The 14,379-nt window shown below is 37.7% G+C and overlaps 1 protein-coding gene and 1 pseudogene across 3 annotated transcripts in view; both read right to left on the reverse strand.

The window, feature by feature from the left end:
- The window catches only part of FANCI (FA complementation group I), a gene marked incomplete at its 5' end in the record, with an annotated part of 80,494 nt that overhangs the window by 18,306 nt on the left and 47,809 nt on the right, over window positions 1-14,379 (reverse strand). The window contains 8 exons of one of the 2 annotated variants that reach the window (XM_079698773.1): window positions 33-212; window positions 819-983; window positions 1,507-1,628; window positions 1,704-1,877; window positions 2,806-2,907; window positions 6,990-7,058; window positions 12,558-12,680; window positions 14,223-14,337. In XM_079698773.1, the coding sequence (XP_079554899.1) occupies window positions 33-212; window positions 819-983; window positions 1,507-1,628; window positions 1,704-1,877; window positions 2,806-2,907; window positions 6,990-7,058; window positions 12,558-12,680; window positions 14,223-14,337 (1,050 nt within the window). The remainder of the gene's footprint in view (window positions 1-32; window positions 213-818; window positions 984-1,506; window positions 1,629-1,703; window positions 1,878-2,805; window positions 2,908-6,989; window positions 7,059-12,557; window positions 12,681-14,222; window positions 14,338-14,379) is intronic. The other variant, XM_079698772.1, reaches the window with a different exon arrangement.
- LOC307050710 (YEATS domain-containing protein 4-like) lies at window positions 7,635-8,618 on the reverse strand (annotated as a pseudogene). Its single transcript has 3 exons — window positions 8,437-8,618; window positions 8,242-8,289; window positions 7,635-7,941 (listed from the first exon to the last, which is right to left on the reverse strand). The product of its transcript is annotated as a YEATS domain-containing protein 4-like (transcript).

Below are 14,379 nucleotides of genomic sequence, written 5' to 3' on the forward strand. Positions count from 1 at the left end.
GGAAATGGTTTCTAAGGGTGAGTGGGGCTTACCGAGTTATGTCACAGAGGTTCTGAAAGACCTTCTCTGGGTTTTTGCCATCAGGGCCACTCACATGCCCCGTTTCCTTTAGCTGCTGTACCTTCTGCAGAGCCACACTCACTGCATAGCGCATAAACTCATTGCTGGACCTTAGAACAGACAGGCTCTCTTCATGACTTTGGGTACTGTCCCTAGAGAGAGAAAAAGAGAAAGATTCCTCTACAGCTACTGGGACCTGGAATTAGCTTTTCTAGGGCCTGTTCAGGATAATAGTACCCAGCAAGCTCTAAATGACAGACTATAGGCAGCCCATGCCAGAGTCACTGCCATGGCTGTCCTACAAATATCATTCTCAGTGTTACCTCACTTTCTCCCCCTCCCCCATTCCTTTAACTCCGATGAAATTTAAATGTCAGTCTTAGTTTTCTTTAGTGGTTTTTTGTTGTTGTTGTTCCTTTTTTTTTTTAAATTCAGGGTTTTCTTTCTTCTTTTTTATCTGTTAGCATGTTTGAGCTACTTAGGTTGATTTTCTTAGAACACATTGTTGGAATTCATCCAATTTTTTCATTCACCAGTCCATCGTTTCTGATTTTTCCTTTAATAATTCAAAGTATCTCTTTAATGCCTAGGTAGGATTGTTCTGCCTTCATTTCAAGAAAATTACAAACGTCCTACCTTACTTCTTACTGTATATGTGCTAAGAACTATGAATCCAAGCTAGGTAATATCAGTGAGCCTGGGTAGGTATTTTTATCTTCACCACACTGCTGTCTTTAAGCACTCTGTTAGAACCTTACCTGAAAAGAGCGGTGAGAAGATCAGACACAAATTTCATGGACAAAAAACTATCATTTGTTTTGTTGGCCATTTTAGTTTTGCCTTTACCAGCTTTTTCATTAAGGATGTCAGAGAGTTCCTTGTAACACATAAATAAGCTCAGAACCTCCTCAAACTTATTCTTACTGTGTAAAAAAGAAAAAGAGACCACCAAGGACAAGCATCAGAATATTGTGGTTTATTTTCACATACAGTAATAAAGAAATCACAATGCTTCTTTAGATGTCATATTTTAGACCCAACATTACAAATGAATGGATCTTCATTAACATAGTACTCCCAGGTCATATCAATCTGGGTTATTTCTTTCCTTCCCTTATTTATACCAGTCACTGCAGAGAATGAAAGTTCAATACTACCACCAATCAAAATTTCTCTGTCAAAATCAGGATTTCTTATGTTCAGGGTCTAGGGAATTTTGAATACGTTAAAGCCTGCTGGAGGGACAAAATTCACCAGCCTCTTTGGCATATGCTTTGGTGTTCCCTGGTAGAAAGAACATAGTTTGGTCTTAGGCTACATGCCCATTAATAGATAGTGTATGGTCTGTGGTCTGTTCATACCTAGCATATTGTTAGTGTTAAAAAAAAAAAAAACGCACACACACACATAAAATGAACTACAAGTAGAGTCACAGCAATACCTTACCTGAAATTACTTACGGAGAAATTATATTCTATTAGAACCTCACAAACTCCCATAACAAGACAAGCGCAGATATTGTTTTTGATGCCAATACCAGTGCTCTGAGAAAAATCTGCTGATTTGTCCTAAAAGACAGAAGAGAAAATTAATAAGCTACTAAAAACCTCCATTATTCAACACAGCTGAGACTTAGCAATTACCAGTTCAAAGTCCTCTAGTTCACTCTTAATCATTCTACTAGTAATAGACTCCAACATATCATCTAAGTCTTGGTAGAATCCCTCTTCTTCCTCCTCCTCTTCTTTCTGCTGTAGGGGCATCACTCTACTCTTATACCAGGCCAAACAGTGTTGAATATAACATAGCAGACAATCCTGCAGAAGAAAATAATAATTGAATATTCTTGTTAAAGGATAACCTACGAAGCTGTTGATAATCAACAAATAATCCTTATCTATAAGGCTAAAGTAAGTTATTCATTAGCATCACAAGTTAAGTCAATATGGATTAACAAAACCGGAAAAAAAAATTGAACTAACAGAGGCATTGTTTTCTGGCCTTTTCCCAAAGGCACTGGCTTCATAAGTAGCTGACACCTAAGAATGCAACATCAGATGTGCTGCCTCTGATCTGGTACAAACACCATGGAGCCAGGTTGTGAAATTAAATCCTCTCTAGCTCCTTTGAGTCCCAGAGGCTATTCTAAAGATAGGGGTTTATTTTGAGGGAATCTTTGGGAGACCAATCTTTAGCATCTCTGATCCAGGCTGAGGACATCTCAGTTATAAGTCACTCGGGATGAGAGAGTTTCAGTTTTTATCTTTTCTTCTCTTTCTGAGGCTAGACAACTAGAATAGAAAACCAACCTGTCCTAGTTCCTCTGAAGGTTCGACAGAATGCCAATTCTAGCTCACCCTAAATCATATACCCCAGACTAATGAAGCAGGTCCCCTGGGTTCATCTGCTTCTGGGTGACCTCCTTCTCTCCATTCTAAAGTATATTTATTTAGTATATGTAATCAAAGAGCCATAAACAGGAGATAAAATGCTCCTTGGGAGAAACAATGGATGCCTTGATTTAGTAAAGTGCTGACATGCAGATATCTTACCAAGAAAACCAAGGTGAAGATGGGTCAGAAAAGATAAGCAGTAAGAGTTAAGAGTAAAAATTCATTGGGAGTACTAGGAAGAGCGCTTCACAGGGGAAGGTATCTGTTTCTGAAGATCAACCATATCAACAGGGCTGACAGTTTTACTTAAGAGTAAAAATAATGGCTCTGGGAGGAGGGAAAAAAGTCTCACCAGTGGTTCCTGTAGAGAGATCTGATCTCCTTGGGTCAGAATACAAGCTTCTAATTTCAGAGGTGGCAGCATATCAGGTTCCGGCTCATAGAATGGTTTTAACTGTGTATGGTAAGGAAAAAGATACCATGGCTCATGAATGTTTTTCACTTTTTTAGCGGGTCAAGCTAATGGCATCTTTAACGCTTTCTAAGACATTATTTCCCAACTGTCCAAAGAACACTGCAGCAAAATTTATATTGCTTTGGCTCAACCATATCCTTTGCCCTTGCTTTAGGCACTGTACTAACTGAGATCTTTCCTATTTCCACTTCATAACCTCTCCTATAAAACATCATACTCTCTCACACCAATTCCTAAATTTGTATAGGCAATCAGGATTTTCAGTATAGCTTGAGGGTTAAGAATATAGGCTCTAGAGTCAGACTGGCTGAGTCTAAAATCCCAGTACCACCACTTATTAATTCAATAAAGGTATCCATGCCTTGGTTCCTCATCTGTGAAATGAGGATATTATTAATATAAATGTATAAATTTGTATAAGGATTAAACATGCTAACACACGTAAGGAGCTTCAAATACTACTTGGCACATAACAGAGCTCAAAAAACTGTTGGTTTACCGCAAAAAAACCAAAAAACAAAAAACTGTTAGTTAACTCACCCATAAAAAAGAATGAAATAATGCCATTTACAGCAACAAAGATGGACCCAGAGATTATCATACTAAGTAAGTCAGACTGAGAAAGACAAATATTATATGATATCACTTACATGTGGAATCTAAAATATGATACAAATGAACTTACTTACAAAACAAATAGACTCACAGACACAGAAGACAAACTTATGGCTACCAGAGGGAAAAGAGGGGGTATAAATTACGACTTTGGGATTAGCAAATACCAACTACTGTACATAAGATAAACAACAAGATCCTACTGTAGGGCTTCCCTGGTGGCGCAGTGGTTGAGAGTCCGCCTGCCGATGCAGGGGACACAGGTTCATGCCCCAGTCCGGGAAGATCCCACATGCCGCGGAGCGGCTGGGCCCGTGAGCCATAGCCGCTGAGCCTGCGCGTCCGGAGCCTGTGCTCCGCAACGGGAGAGGCCACAACAGTGAGAGGCCCGCATACCACAAAAAAAAAAAAAAAAAAAAAAGATCCTACTGTATAGCACAGGGAACTATACTGAACATCCTGTAATAAATCATAATGGAAAAGAATATGAAAAAGAATATATATATAACTGAATCACTTTGCTGTACACCAGAAACTAATACAACATTGTAAAATCAACTATACTTCCATTAAAAAAAAAGTTATCATTTTTCTCTTTTTTAACTTTTCGAGTCTGTAGAATTTTACAGGTCCACATACTGACCTAAGTTGGGAAGCACCGGTCTATGCCTTCAGTCATAATTTGCGATGTTAAATGTGCAAATGTAGATGGACTGATCATTACAGGTCGATAGATACAATATAACAGGATACAAATTTTATATAGGATCAGGTCCAAGGCCCACTGAAAAGCTTTTGATGAATAGGATAGGACCTTCCAATAATTTCTCCACATTTGAGACCTTACTTTCAAATGGAGCTTCTTTAGCAGAATTATCACAAAGCAATGGCATAAAAAGGAGGGAGAGGGAGAGAAAGAGCAGTTCCATTTATAGCAAAATGGTGGACTAGGGTTTAGAGAAATCCTCATGGTAAAGAACAGTAAATAATATTGCATTAAAAATTTTATATAGACATATTTATTAAATAGATAGCTAAGAGGAAAGGAAAAGGAAAGTAAAAAGGAATCATGAAATTAAAGACAAAGCCTAGGGTCCTCATGGGGTGGAGGGTGGATCAGAAACCTTCACATAAAGCTCGAATTCTCAGAAGGAGATATTCTTAGTGGATAAACCTAAAAAATAAATCCACCACATGGAGGAAGATGGTAGAGCGATATGTATCTGTCTAACTGACCCCTGACTTTAGGTGAAGGGGGAAAAATGTCTCTCCTGGGACTTTCTAACCACAAGCTATTCTCCAAACGTAGATGGGGTAGAATTCACACTACCTGTGTAGTCCGAAAAATCAAAAGCCAAAAATCTAGCTGCAAGTTTAAAGAAAGATAACATATAAGTTTGAAAAAAGTTAAGGGAAAAAATGGAAAAAAGGAAATAGAGACAATTTCAAATTTTACATAAACTAGAAAAAGAGGGAACATCCCTAAATCATTTTATTAAGCTCATACTAAACCAAGGAAGTTCAGTATGAGAAATGAAGATTACAGGCCATTCCCTCTTATAAACATATATGTGAAAGTCCTAAATGAATACCAAACCCAGTAGTGTATAAAAAGGTAATATATCATCATCAATTTGATTTCATCCCAGGAATGCAATTTTTTTTTTTTTTCTTTTGGCCGTGCCACACAGCAGGCAGGATCTTAGCTCCCTGATGACCAGGGATGGAATCCACGCCCCCTGCAGTTGGAAGTGCGGAGTCTTAACCACTGGACCACCAGGGAAGTCCCCCCGCCATGTTGCTTTAAAAGATTAAATAATATAATTCATCACAGTAATAGGTTAAAGGAGTAAAATCATAACGGTCATCTCAATAGATACAAAAATGTATTTGATAAAATCCTACATTCAAGAGTAAAACAACAGATCTGAAATGGCAGAGGAGAAAGTAAACTTGAAGATAGATTATGAGCAAATATCAAATCTGAAGAAAATAGTGTAAAAATATTGAGGAAAAATGAGCCAAGTCTCAGAGATATGTAGAATAATATCAGGCATTCCAACATACATACCAATGAAGTCGCAGAAGGAAAGGAGAGAAAAAGGGGATAGAAAAAAAAATTTGATGAAATAATCAGTGGACATTTCTCAAATTTGGTGACAAGCATCAACTTACAGATCCAAAAAGCTTAATCAACTCCAAATAGGAGAATAACATGCTTGGACTCTTGAGCTACACGATCTGAGTTCAAATCCCAGCTCTGCCACTGATTAACTGTGTGACCTTGGGCAAATTAAATTACTTAACCTCTCAGACCCTTAAAATATAAATCTGTAAAATGGAGATAACAGTTCTTATTTCACAGGGTTTTGTGAGGACTAAATGAGATCATCCACCATATAGTACTTCATAAATTTCTTGGCCTTCTGTAAGTGCTAAACATTAGGTACTGTTGTTATTACTATTAGTACATAATAGTATCTTGAACTCTCTCAATATATAAAAAGATTCATGTAATGAAATATTATTTAGCCATAAAAAGGAACGAAGCACTGATACATGCTACAACATGGATGACCCCTGAAAACATCAGGTTAAGTGAAAGAAGTCAGTCACAAAAGACCACACATTGTATGATTCCATTTACAGGAAATGTCCAGAATAGGCAAATCTATAGAGACAGAAGATAAGTGATTGCTTAGGGGTAGGAGGTTGGGGGAAGGATGGGAGAATTAGAGGGTGGTAGCTAAATGGCGTAGGGTTCTTTTTTCCTGAGGTGATAAAATGTTCTCAAATTGATTATGGTGATGGTTGCACAACTCTGCAAATATATGAGTTATATTTTTTTAAATGGGTGAATTGCATGGTATGTGAATTATATCACCACAAAACTGTTATTAAACTGTTATTAAACAAACATTCAAATAAATGCTTAATGAATAAACGTTGAGTAAAAGGTCTTATTTACAGCAGATATTCTCCAGTTGAATTCTTCTCATCTTGATAATCCTCTGAAATAGTTCATAATTTAAAGCTTTTTTTAAAACTGAGAAATACAGAAAATAACCTAATAGACACTCATTAATATGTCACTCAGATTGAACAAATGTCAATATTGTGCTATATTTTCTCCAAATCTCTTTTTCTTCTTTCAGAAATAAACATAACAAATAAAGCTGCTGATGGCCTCTGTATAAATGGTTCTTCAGAACGTCCTTCTAACTTAGGATGTAGACTGTTAACTGAGAGGGATAACTGTCAGATAATGGCAGTAAGTGGTGATTAAAATAAAACAACATGAAATAGCATCACATACCTCAGGCATGGTCACAATGTACCACTGCACTAGTTGGGAACTATTTCATATTTTGAAAATTATGAAGAATGTCAATCGCCTCTTAATGCCTTAGTATCTGTTCCCTTATATCCATAAAAACACATTTTACCTGTGAGAGCAGAGTTTCCATGATTGAATTAGCCAGCTGAGAATTTCTTCGAAGGACATCATATAACCCCTAAAAGGAATCAAACAGAGGACAAATAAGCTCTTTGATGAATAAATGAACAATATCCTAACAGATTTAGGTCTATGATCCATTAAAAGGTAATTTTTTTTCCCCCCAGCATCTGTAAACTACATTTATTGAGTGCTTACTGGGCACATCAGATACAAAAGAGTTGGGATGGGGGCAGGTAAGAACTTAAGAAATTAAATATACACATTAATTTTACCATGAATTTAACTACTAGGGAAGTACAAAATTTGTACAAGTTATACTTTATAATGAAATTTTGATGTCTGTCAAAAGGGTAAGTTATACATACAATGCAGTAAAAATGTTTTAAAATTGTGCTTAGTATCACAGAACTACCCTGAAATGGGTTGATAAAATGCCTATACAGCATTATACAGATATATTTCACATTAAAGATTGCTTGTAAAGTACAAATACTTTGACCCCATTGCTGAGAAATTTATGGCTGACAACCATATGTGCAGTTCCTCTAAGAAACATCGCAGTATTTGTAGTCCATCTCTCCTTTAAACTCCACCTTATTTTTAGTTTCACTTACTGAGTTTTCAGAACTGTTTATATTTCTTTTGTCTGATCATCTTCTTTGAGTTTCCTGATTTCATTTTTTAAACAATTTATAGTTTCACGACTTGCTTTTAATCTCTCTTTAAGCTCTGCAATTTCAAAGTTTGTTTTTTTTCCCACAGCTTCTAATTTTTCTCTGGTTTTCACTTCAAGTTCTGCAAATTCTGTTTCATGCTTATAGGCTCCTAAGGTAAGCTGACGAGATGTTGTTAATAATTATAGCATCACTGCTGTTGGGTCTTGAAATATCATTTCATCATAGAACTCTGAAACCACTGTCTTTTTTCCCAGCATTGCACTGGTGTCTGATTGAAATAGTTTTGTTTTTTTTTAATTAATTAATTTTTGGCTGTGTTGGGTCTTCGTTGCTGTGCACAGGCTTTCTCTAGTTGCGGCGAGCGTGGGCTACTCTTCATTGCGGTGTGCGGGCTTCTCACTGTCGTGGCTTCTGTTGTTGTGGAGCACAGGCTCTACACGTGCAGGCTCAGTAGTTGTGGCTCATGGGCTTAGTTGCTCCGCGGCACGTGGGATCTTCCCAGACCAGGGCTCGAACCCATGTCCTCTGCATTGGCAGGCAGATTCTTAACCACTGCCCCACCAGGGAAGCCCCTGAAATAGCTTTAATAAATGATACAGGGTTACAGGTCTTCCATTAGGATCAATGAAAAATATTTTGATGATTATTTCGAATTCACCCCAACCTGTTTCAGTAATTTCATATGGAGGCTTAGTAACAACTCTTAAAGGATTGCCATAGTTTTCATATAATTTAAATTGGATTTTCTTCACATACGCTGACATATCCCCATTTCTGTATGGTTTTACATATACTGTCCACTGATGGGTGTGCCCATCCTCTTCTCTTTTCTTTCCAAAATATGGAGGAACATTACCATAAACTATTGGTTTAACAACAGTAACCCCCTTCACTCTCCCGTCGGAGTCAGGCTCAAATTCGGCCATTCTCTTGAACATACTGTCCTACGGAAGAAGCCGCCGCTGCCAGGGAAAGAGACTGGGACCAGCGGACTTGCCGCTCCGCTCCTCCCGCGCGGGCCCAAGGAGGAGGGTTTCTGGCCGAAGGAAGACGAGTCAGCAGTGCTCAGGGTGCTGAGGAATCGCCAACGCCTCACGGCAGAGGGCATCGCGGAACCCCATTCAGCCCCACGCAGGAGGAAAGAAGGACGGGAAGGGTGGCGGCTACAAGGTAATTTTTAAAATTTGGAGGTAGATAAGATTGAGATTTTTTTTTTTTTAATATGGATGACTGTGCAGAAAAGAGTTATTAACACAGTGGTCTGAGATCGCTGTCCTTAGAAAGGTCTGCTTCCAAGGTTGGCCCTTGGCTGGTGGCTGGGAATTTGGCTGGTAAACAGTTTTTTCCTATACTGATATAAAACTCCCTAAACAATGAGAAGCTTACTGTGCCTAAACTGTTTGTACAAACAATATAGTTTATGCTGAAAACCTGATTTCCTTCTGGGAGTTAGGAATTTTGGTATGTGCTAAGTAAGGGTGCCTATGTGACCAGCTGCCAATAAAAAACCTTGGGTGCTCTCTAATAAGCTTCCCTAGTAGAATATGCTTTGCATATGTTATCACAACTTACTTGAATATGCTTTGCATACGTTATCACAACTCATTTGCTGGAAGAATTAAGTGCATCCTGTGCAATCTCACTTGGAGAGGACTCTTAGAAGCTTGCACCTGGTCTCCTGTGGACTTCAGCCTATGTGCCTCTCGCCTCTGCTGTTTTTTGCTTTGTATCCTTTAACTGTAAATCTCAGCCATGAGAACAAATTTACGCTCAGTTTTATCAGTCCTTCTAAAGAAATCTTTAAACACAGAGGTGGTTTTGGGGACCCCCAAAACAACAAACAATTGTTCCAGCACCATTTGTTGAAAAGACCATCCTCTCTCCAATGAATTACCTTGGGATTTCCGTCAAAACTCCACTGACCAGGGACTTCGCTGGTGGTGCAGTGGTTAAGAATCTGCCTGCCAATGCAGGGGACACAGGTTCGAGCCCTCCCACATGTCACGGAGCAACTAAGCCCGTGTGCCACAACTACTGAAGCCCGCCTAGAGCCCGTGCTCCGCAACAAGAGAAGCCACCGCACCTCAACGAAGAGTAGCCCCTGCTCACTGTAACTAGAGAAAGCCTGCGCGCAGCAACGAAGACCCAACGCAGCCAAAATATTAATTAATTAATTTAAAAAACTCAACTGACCTTTATACTTGTTCAATTGTTTTGTTCATTTTAGGTGGTTTACACTCCACATTAATTTTATTATTATTATATACATTTTAAAATGTATTTATTTATTTTTGGCTGCATTGGGTCTTCGTTGCTGTGTGCAGGCTTTCTCTAGTTGCAGAGAGCGGGGGCTACTCTTCGTTGCGGTGCGCAGGCTTCTCATTGCGGTGGCTTCTCTTGTTGCGGAGCACGTGCTCTAGAGCACAGCCTCAGTAGTTGTGGCACACGGGCTTAGTTGCTCCGCGGCATGTGGGATCTTCCCGGAACAGGGCTCGAACCTGTGTCCCCTGCATTGGCAGGAGGATTCTTAACCACTACACCACCAGGGAAGCCCCACATAAATTTTACAATTAACTTCTTAATTTCTACAAAAAAAGCCTGGGATTTCATTGAATCTACAGATATTTCTGAGACTTAAAAACATTAACATTAAGCATTCTCATCTGTGAACACTGCATATCTCTCCATTTATTTAATTCTTTAATGTCTCTCAGCTATTTTGAGGTCTTCAAGTGTACATATCTTGTGCATATTTTGTTGAATCTATCCTTAAGTATTTTTTAATCTACTATAAATATTGCTTTCTTTCAATTTCAAACTGTTCATTGCTAGAAAATAGAACTATAATTGATTTTTGCATGGTTATTGATCTTGTATTCTACAACCTTAGTAAACTCATTTTTTGCAGACTTTTTGGTATTGTCTATGTACACTAAGTGAACAACACAGCTTTACTTCATCCTTTCAAATCTGTGTGCCTCTATTTCTTTTTCTTGCCTTGCTGCATTGGATCAGACCTTCACTTTAATGCAGAATAAAAGTTTTGAGGACAAATATCCTTGTTCCTGATGGAAGGGGAAACGCATTAAGTCTCTCACTATTTATATTAGATGTAGGGTTCATAGACACCCTTTATCAGGTTGAGGAATTCCCCTCTAATCTTATTTGCTAAGAGCGTCTGAGAGTTTTACCACAAATGAATGTTGAACAAAGATATTTTTAATTATTAAAAAAAATTCAATGCTTGCCAGAGTATGCCAGTAGACTTTAAAATGTTCTAATCTTTAACCCAGCAATGTGGTCAAATATTCAGGTACAACAACATTCATGGTGAAAAACTGGAAACAACAGAAATGCCCCAAAACAGTTAAATAAATTACTGTATACATAAAGAACACTTTTTAGCATTAAAAATTATGTGTCAAAGAACATTTAATGAAATGGGAAAATACTTAAACATAATACTAAGAGATAAAAGCTAGCTAAATCTTATGATTCCTATTTTGTATAAATATACATATATGAGTGCTGGGATTAGTAATAATATTTTAAAAAATATTTTCCTGGGGCTTCCCTGGTGGCGCAGTGGTTGAGAGTTCGCCTGCCGATGCAGGGGACACGGGTTCGTGCCCCGGTCTGGGAAGATCCCACATGCCGCGGAGCGGCTGGGCCCGTGAGCCATGGCCGCTGAGCCTGCGCGTCCGGAGACTGTGTTCCGCAATGGGAAAGGCCACAACAGTGAGAGGCCCGCGTACCGTATATTTTTTCCTGTATTTTCTATATTTTCTACAATAAACCTGAAAAATCCGATGTCTGGTACAGTGCCTGGCAACCACTGTAGCTCAATAAATGTTATTTTTAAAAGGGCAAATAAAAGTATTACAATAGCTGTTCTCTGAAATGACTTCCACTTAATCTACTTGCTAGATTATCGAATGCTCTCCATCCTATGAAATATGTATGCTGAAGTACACAGCATACTAAATGCTAGCAATCGTAGTGCAATCCCTCATGACTGCAAACTTCTGTTCCCACTGGCTGAATTATATCCTAATCACAAGTCAGTAGTAATATTTGTTCCACTCAGTTTTTGCTAATTGTACCATCACTGTTAATTATGTGATCTAATCAGACATTCTGTAAACTGTTGGAAACCAAGTGCAAAATGAAAAAGAAGTTGTTTCTGGGAATTCCCTGGCCGTCCAGTGGTTGGGACTCTGCACTTTCACTGCCGAGGGCACAGATTCAATCCCTGGTCAGGGAACTAAGATCCCACAAGCCATGTGGCATGGCCAAAAACAACAGCAACAAAAAAATGAGAAGTTGTTTTCATAAAAACTAAGTTGAATATTTTGGAAAGACTTAATAAAAGTAAATCTCTAAAACCAATTTCTGATGAATTAGGGGTAAGACAATTATAAAAACTTAGGGGAAAAACTAAACATATCTAGAAGATTTCTATAATAAGACTGTATCTGAAGTGTCTTAAAGTTTTTATCCTACTTTACGTAAGCAAAGACTTGAAATTATAGGCAATACATTAAAGTTATGGTTCGCTTGAGAGACAGGAAGTTCCAAATGGCAGACTCATACTCAAAACCAAAAGAACTTGGCCTTAAAACAAAATACTGGTAAATTAACAGTACATTTAAATATTTCAAATTAAAATAAAACATTTAAGGTGTTTTAACTATTCTTTATGATTCCTCACCTTAAACGACTTTTTGGCTAAGCATCACTAACTACTGGTCCTAACTGCATTAAATACGAGCGTATCTACTGTACTTTGATAATCAGAAAAAAAATTATTAAAGTTAAAAGGATTATTAGTGGAGTTGGGGAGGGAAGTACTACATCTCTTCACTCTGCTGATTTACCTCATAAAGCATTAGTCGAACATCAGCCTGCTGGCCTAAGCATCTCCTCAAACTATCCATGATCTCAAGGCAAAAGGTTTCATTGGCGACAGAATTGTAACGGCTATGGACATCCACATGGACCTGAAAAGAAGAGAGGCCAGTTCATGACTATCTTACCAGAGTAAGTCATTTCTATTAAGGGGGTAAAATGAGCTGATGTACTTGGTCAAAGAACCTTACATTTAGCTTTCCCCATATGCCAAAATCCAGGACTGAGGCAGACATTATAATCATTATTAGGCCATGATAAGTTATCACTCTTATTCTAGTTTGGACTAAGAGAGTTTTCAAGCACTTAAAAAAATTAACTATTCCTTATTCCTTAAGATTTTCCTTGGCAATGTCACCTGCTTAGGAAGGCACACAGATTATTTCATGCCTCTAGAATTCAGTAGTCATAATAAACTTGATTTTACATAAAAGGTCTAAAAGACTTCCTTAAATGTCTTCAATAGCTAGAAGAATTGAGCTCTTTTTGGTTCCGTGAACTCCTGAGAGGTTTAGAGGTAGGTAGTTGTTTTGTTTAGATATGGACTTGACAAAGAATAACACTGCTTGTTTGATTCACATAATAAATTCAGCCATTATAGGCCAAGAACTCCTAATCCTTACTTCAGGCATCTTAGTGAGGAAGTTAATACTGACTGAGGTCAAATCCCAGTTCTACCCATCACTGGCCATATCACCTTGGGCAAGTTATTTAACCTCTCTCAGTCTCAGTTTTCTTACCCTTAAATTGGGGATAATAACAATACATAAATCATACCCAGTGTTCCTAATATTTAATCTATGCCATATGTTATAAACAAAAGTTTTGTATAGTTATACCAGAGCAATAAAGAATTCTTAATGAAACTAGTAAACAGATACATCTCTTACTTACAAATCGTATATTACTGAATTTAAATGACAAAGAATTTTATTGCTGCAAAACCTTGATTATCAAATTACTGTAAAATGTTTTGTTTTCTCAGGTTACCAGTTTTAACAGATGTACAAAGTAAATAAACTATTAAAATTGGGGTCAATAACAGTATTTAGCCTCAGAGAATTGCCGTGAAGATTAAATGAGAAAATAAATGTAAAGCACTTAGCACAGAGTCTAGCACAGTGCGGTCCAGCAGAAACACAATACAAATCACATATGCAAGCCACATATATAATATTAAATTTTCTAGTAGCCAAATCAAAAAAGTAAAAAGAAACTGGTGAAATTAATTTTAATATTTTATTTAACCCAACACAGCCAAAATATTATCTCAACACATAATCAAAATAAAAAATTATTAATGAGATAGCTTACATTCTTTTATCACACATAGAATCTTCAAAATCCAGTGTGTGTTTTACACATAGAGCAACACTCAATTTGAACTAGCCACATTTCAATCAATATTCAGTTCAACAGCCACGTTGAGGCTAGGGACTACCATATTGAAAAACACAGTTAACACATAGCAAATTTTCCATTAAAAAGTGTTGGCTGATATCATCATCATCATCAGACTCTCAGTTTCAGGATCATTTGTACAACCAGAACAGGAGTAAAAGAAAAGAGTCTGCACATCATCAGCTCCTGCATCAGTGCACACACTATAAGCTGCTGTGAAAAAAAATCCTTACCTGGCTAATACCAATAGACTGACTGCACTGAGAAGACGACAAGCTGCCTAAAACTTTAAAGTTCTTCAGGAGCAGCAAAAACCCAGCAACTGCAGATTTTCGGGCATCAAGCTGGCTAGCTCAGGAATAGACAAGAGAAGAAGTTACCAAACAGTAC

Source organism: Hyperoodon ampullatus (genome assembly GCF_949752795.1).
Source record: "Hyperoodon ampullatus genome assembly, chromosome: 3".
Lineage (NCBI taxonomy): Eukaryota > Metazoa > Chordata > Mammalia > Artiodactyla > Ziphiidae > Hyperoodon > Hyperoodon ampullatus.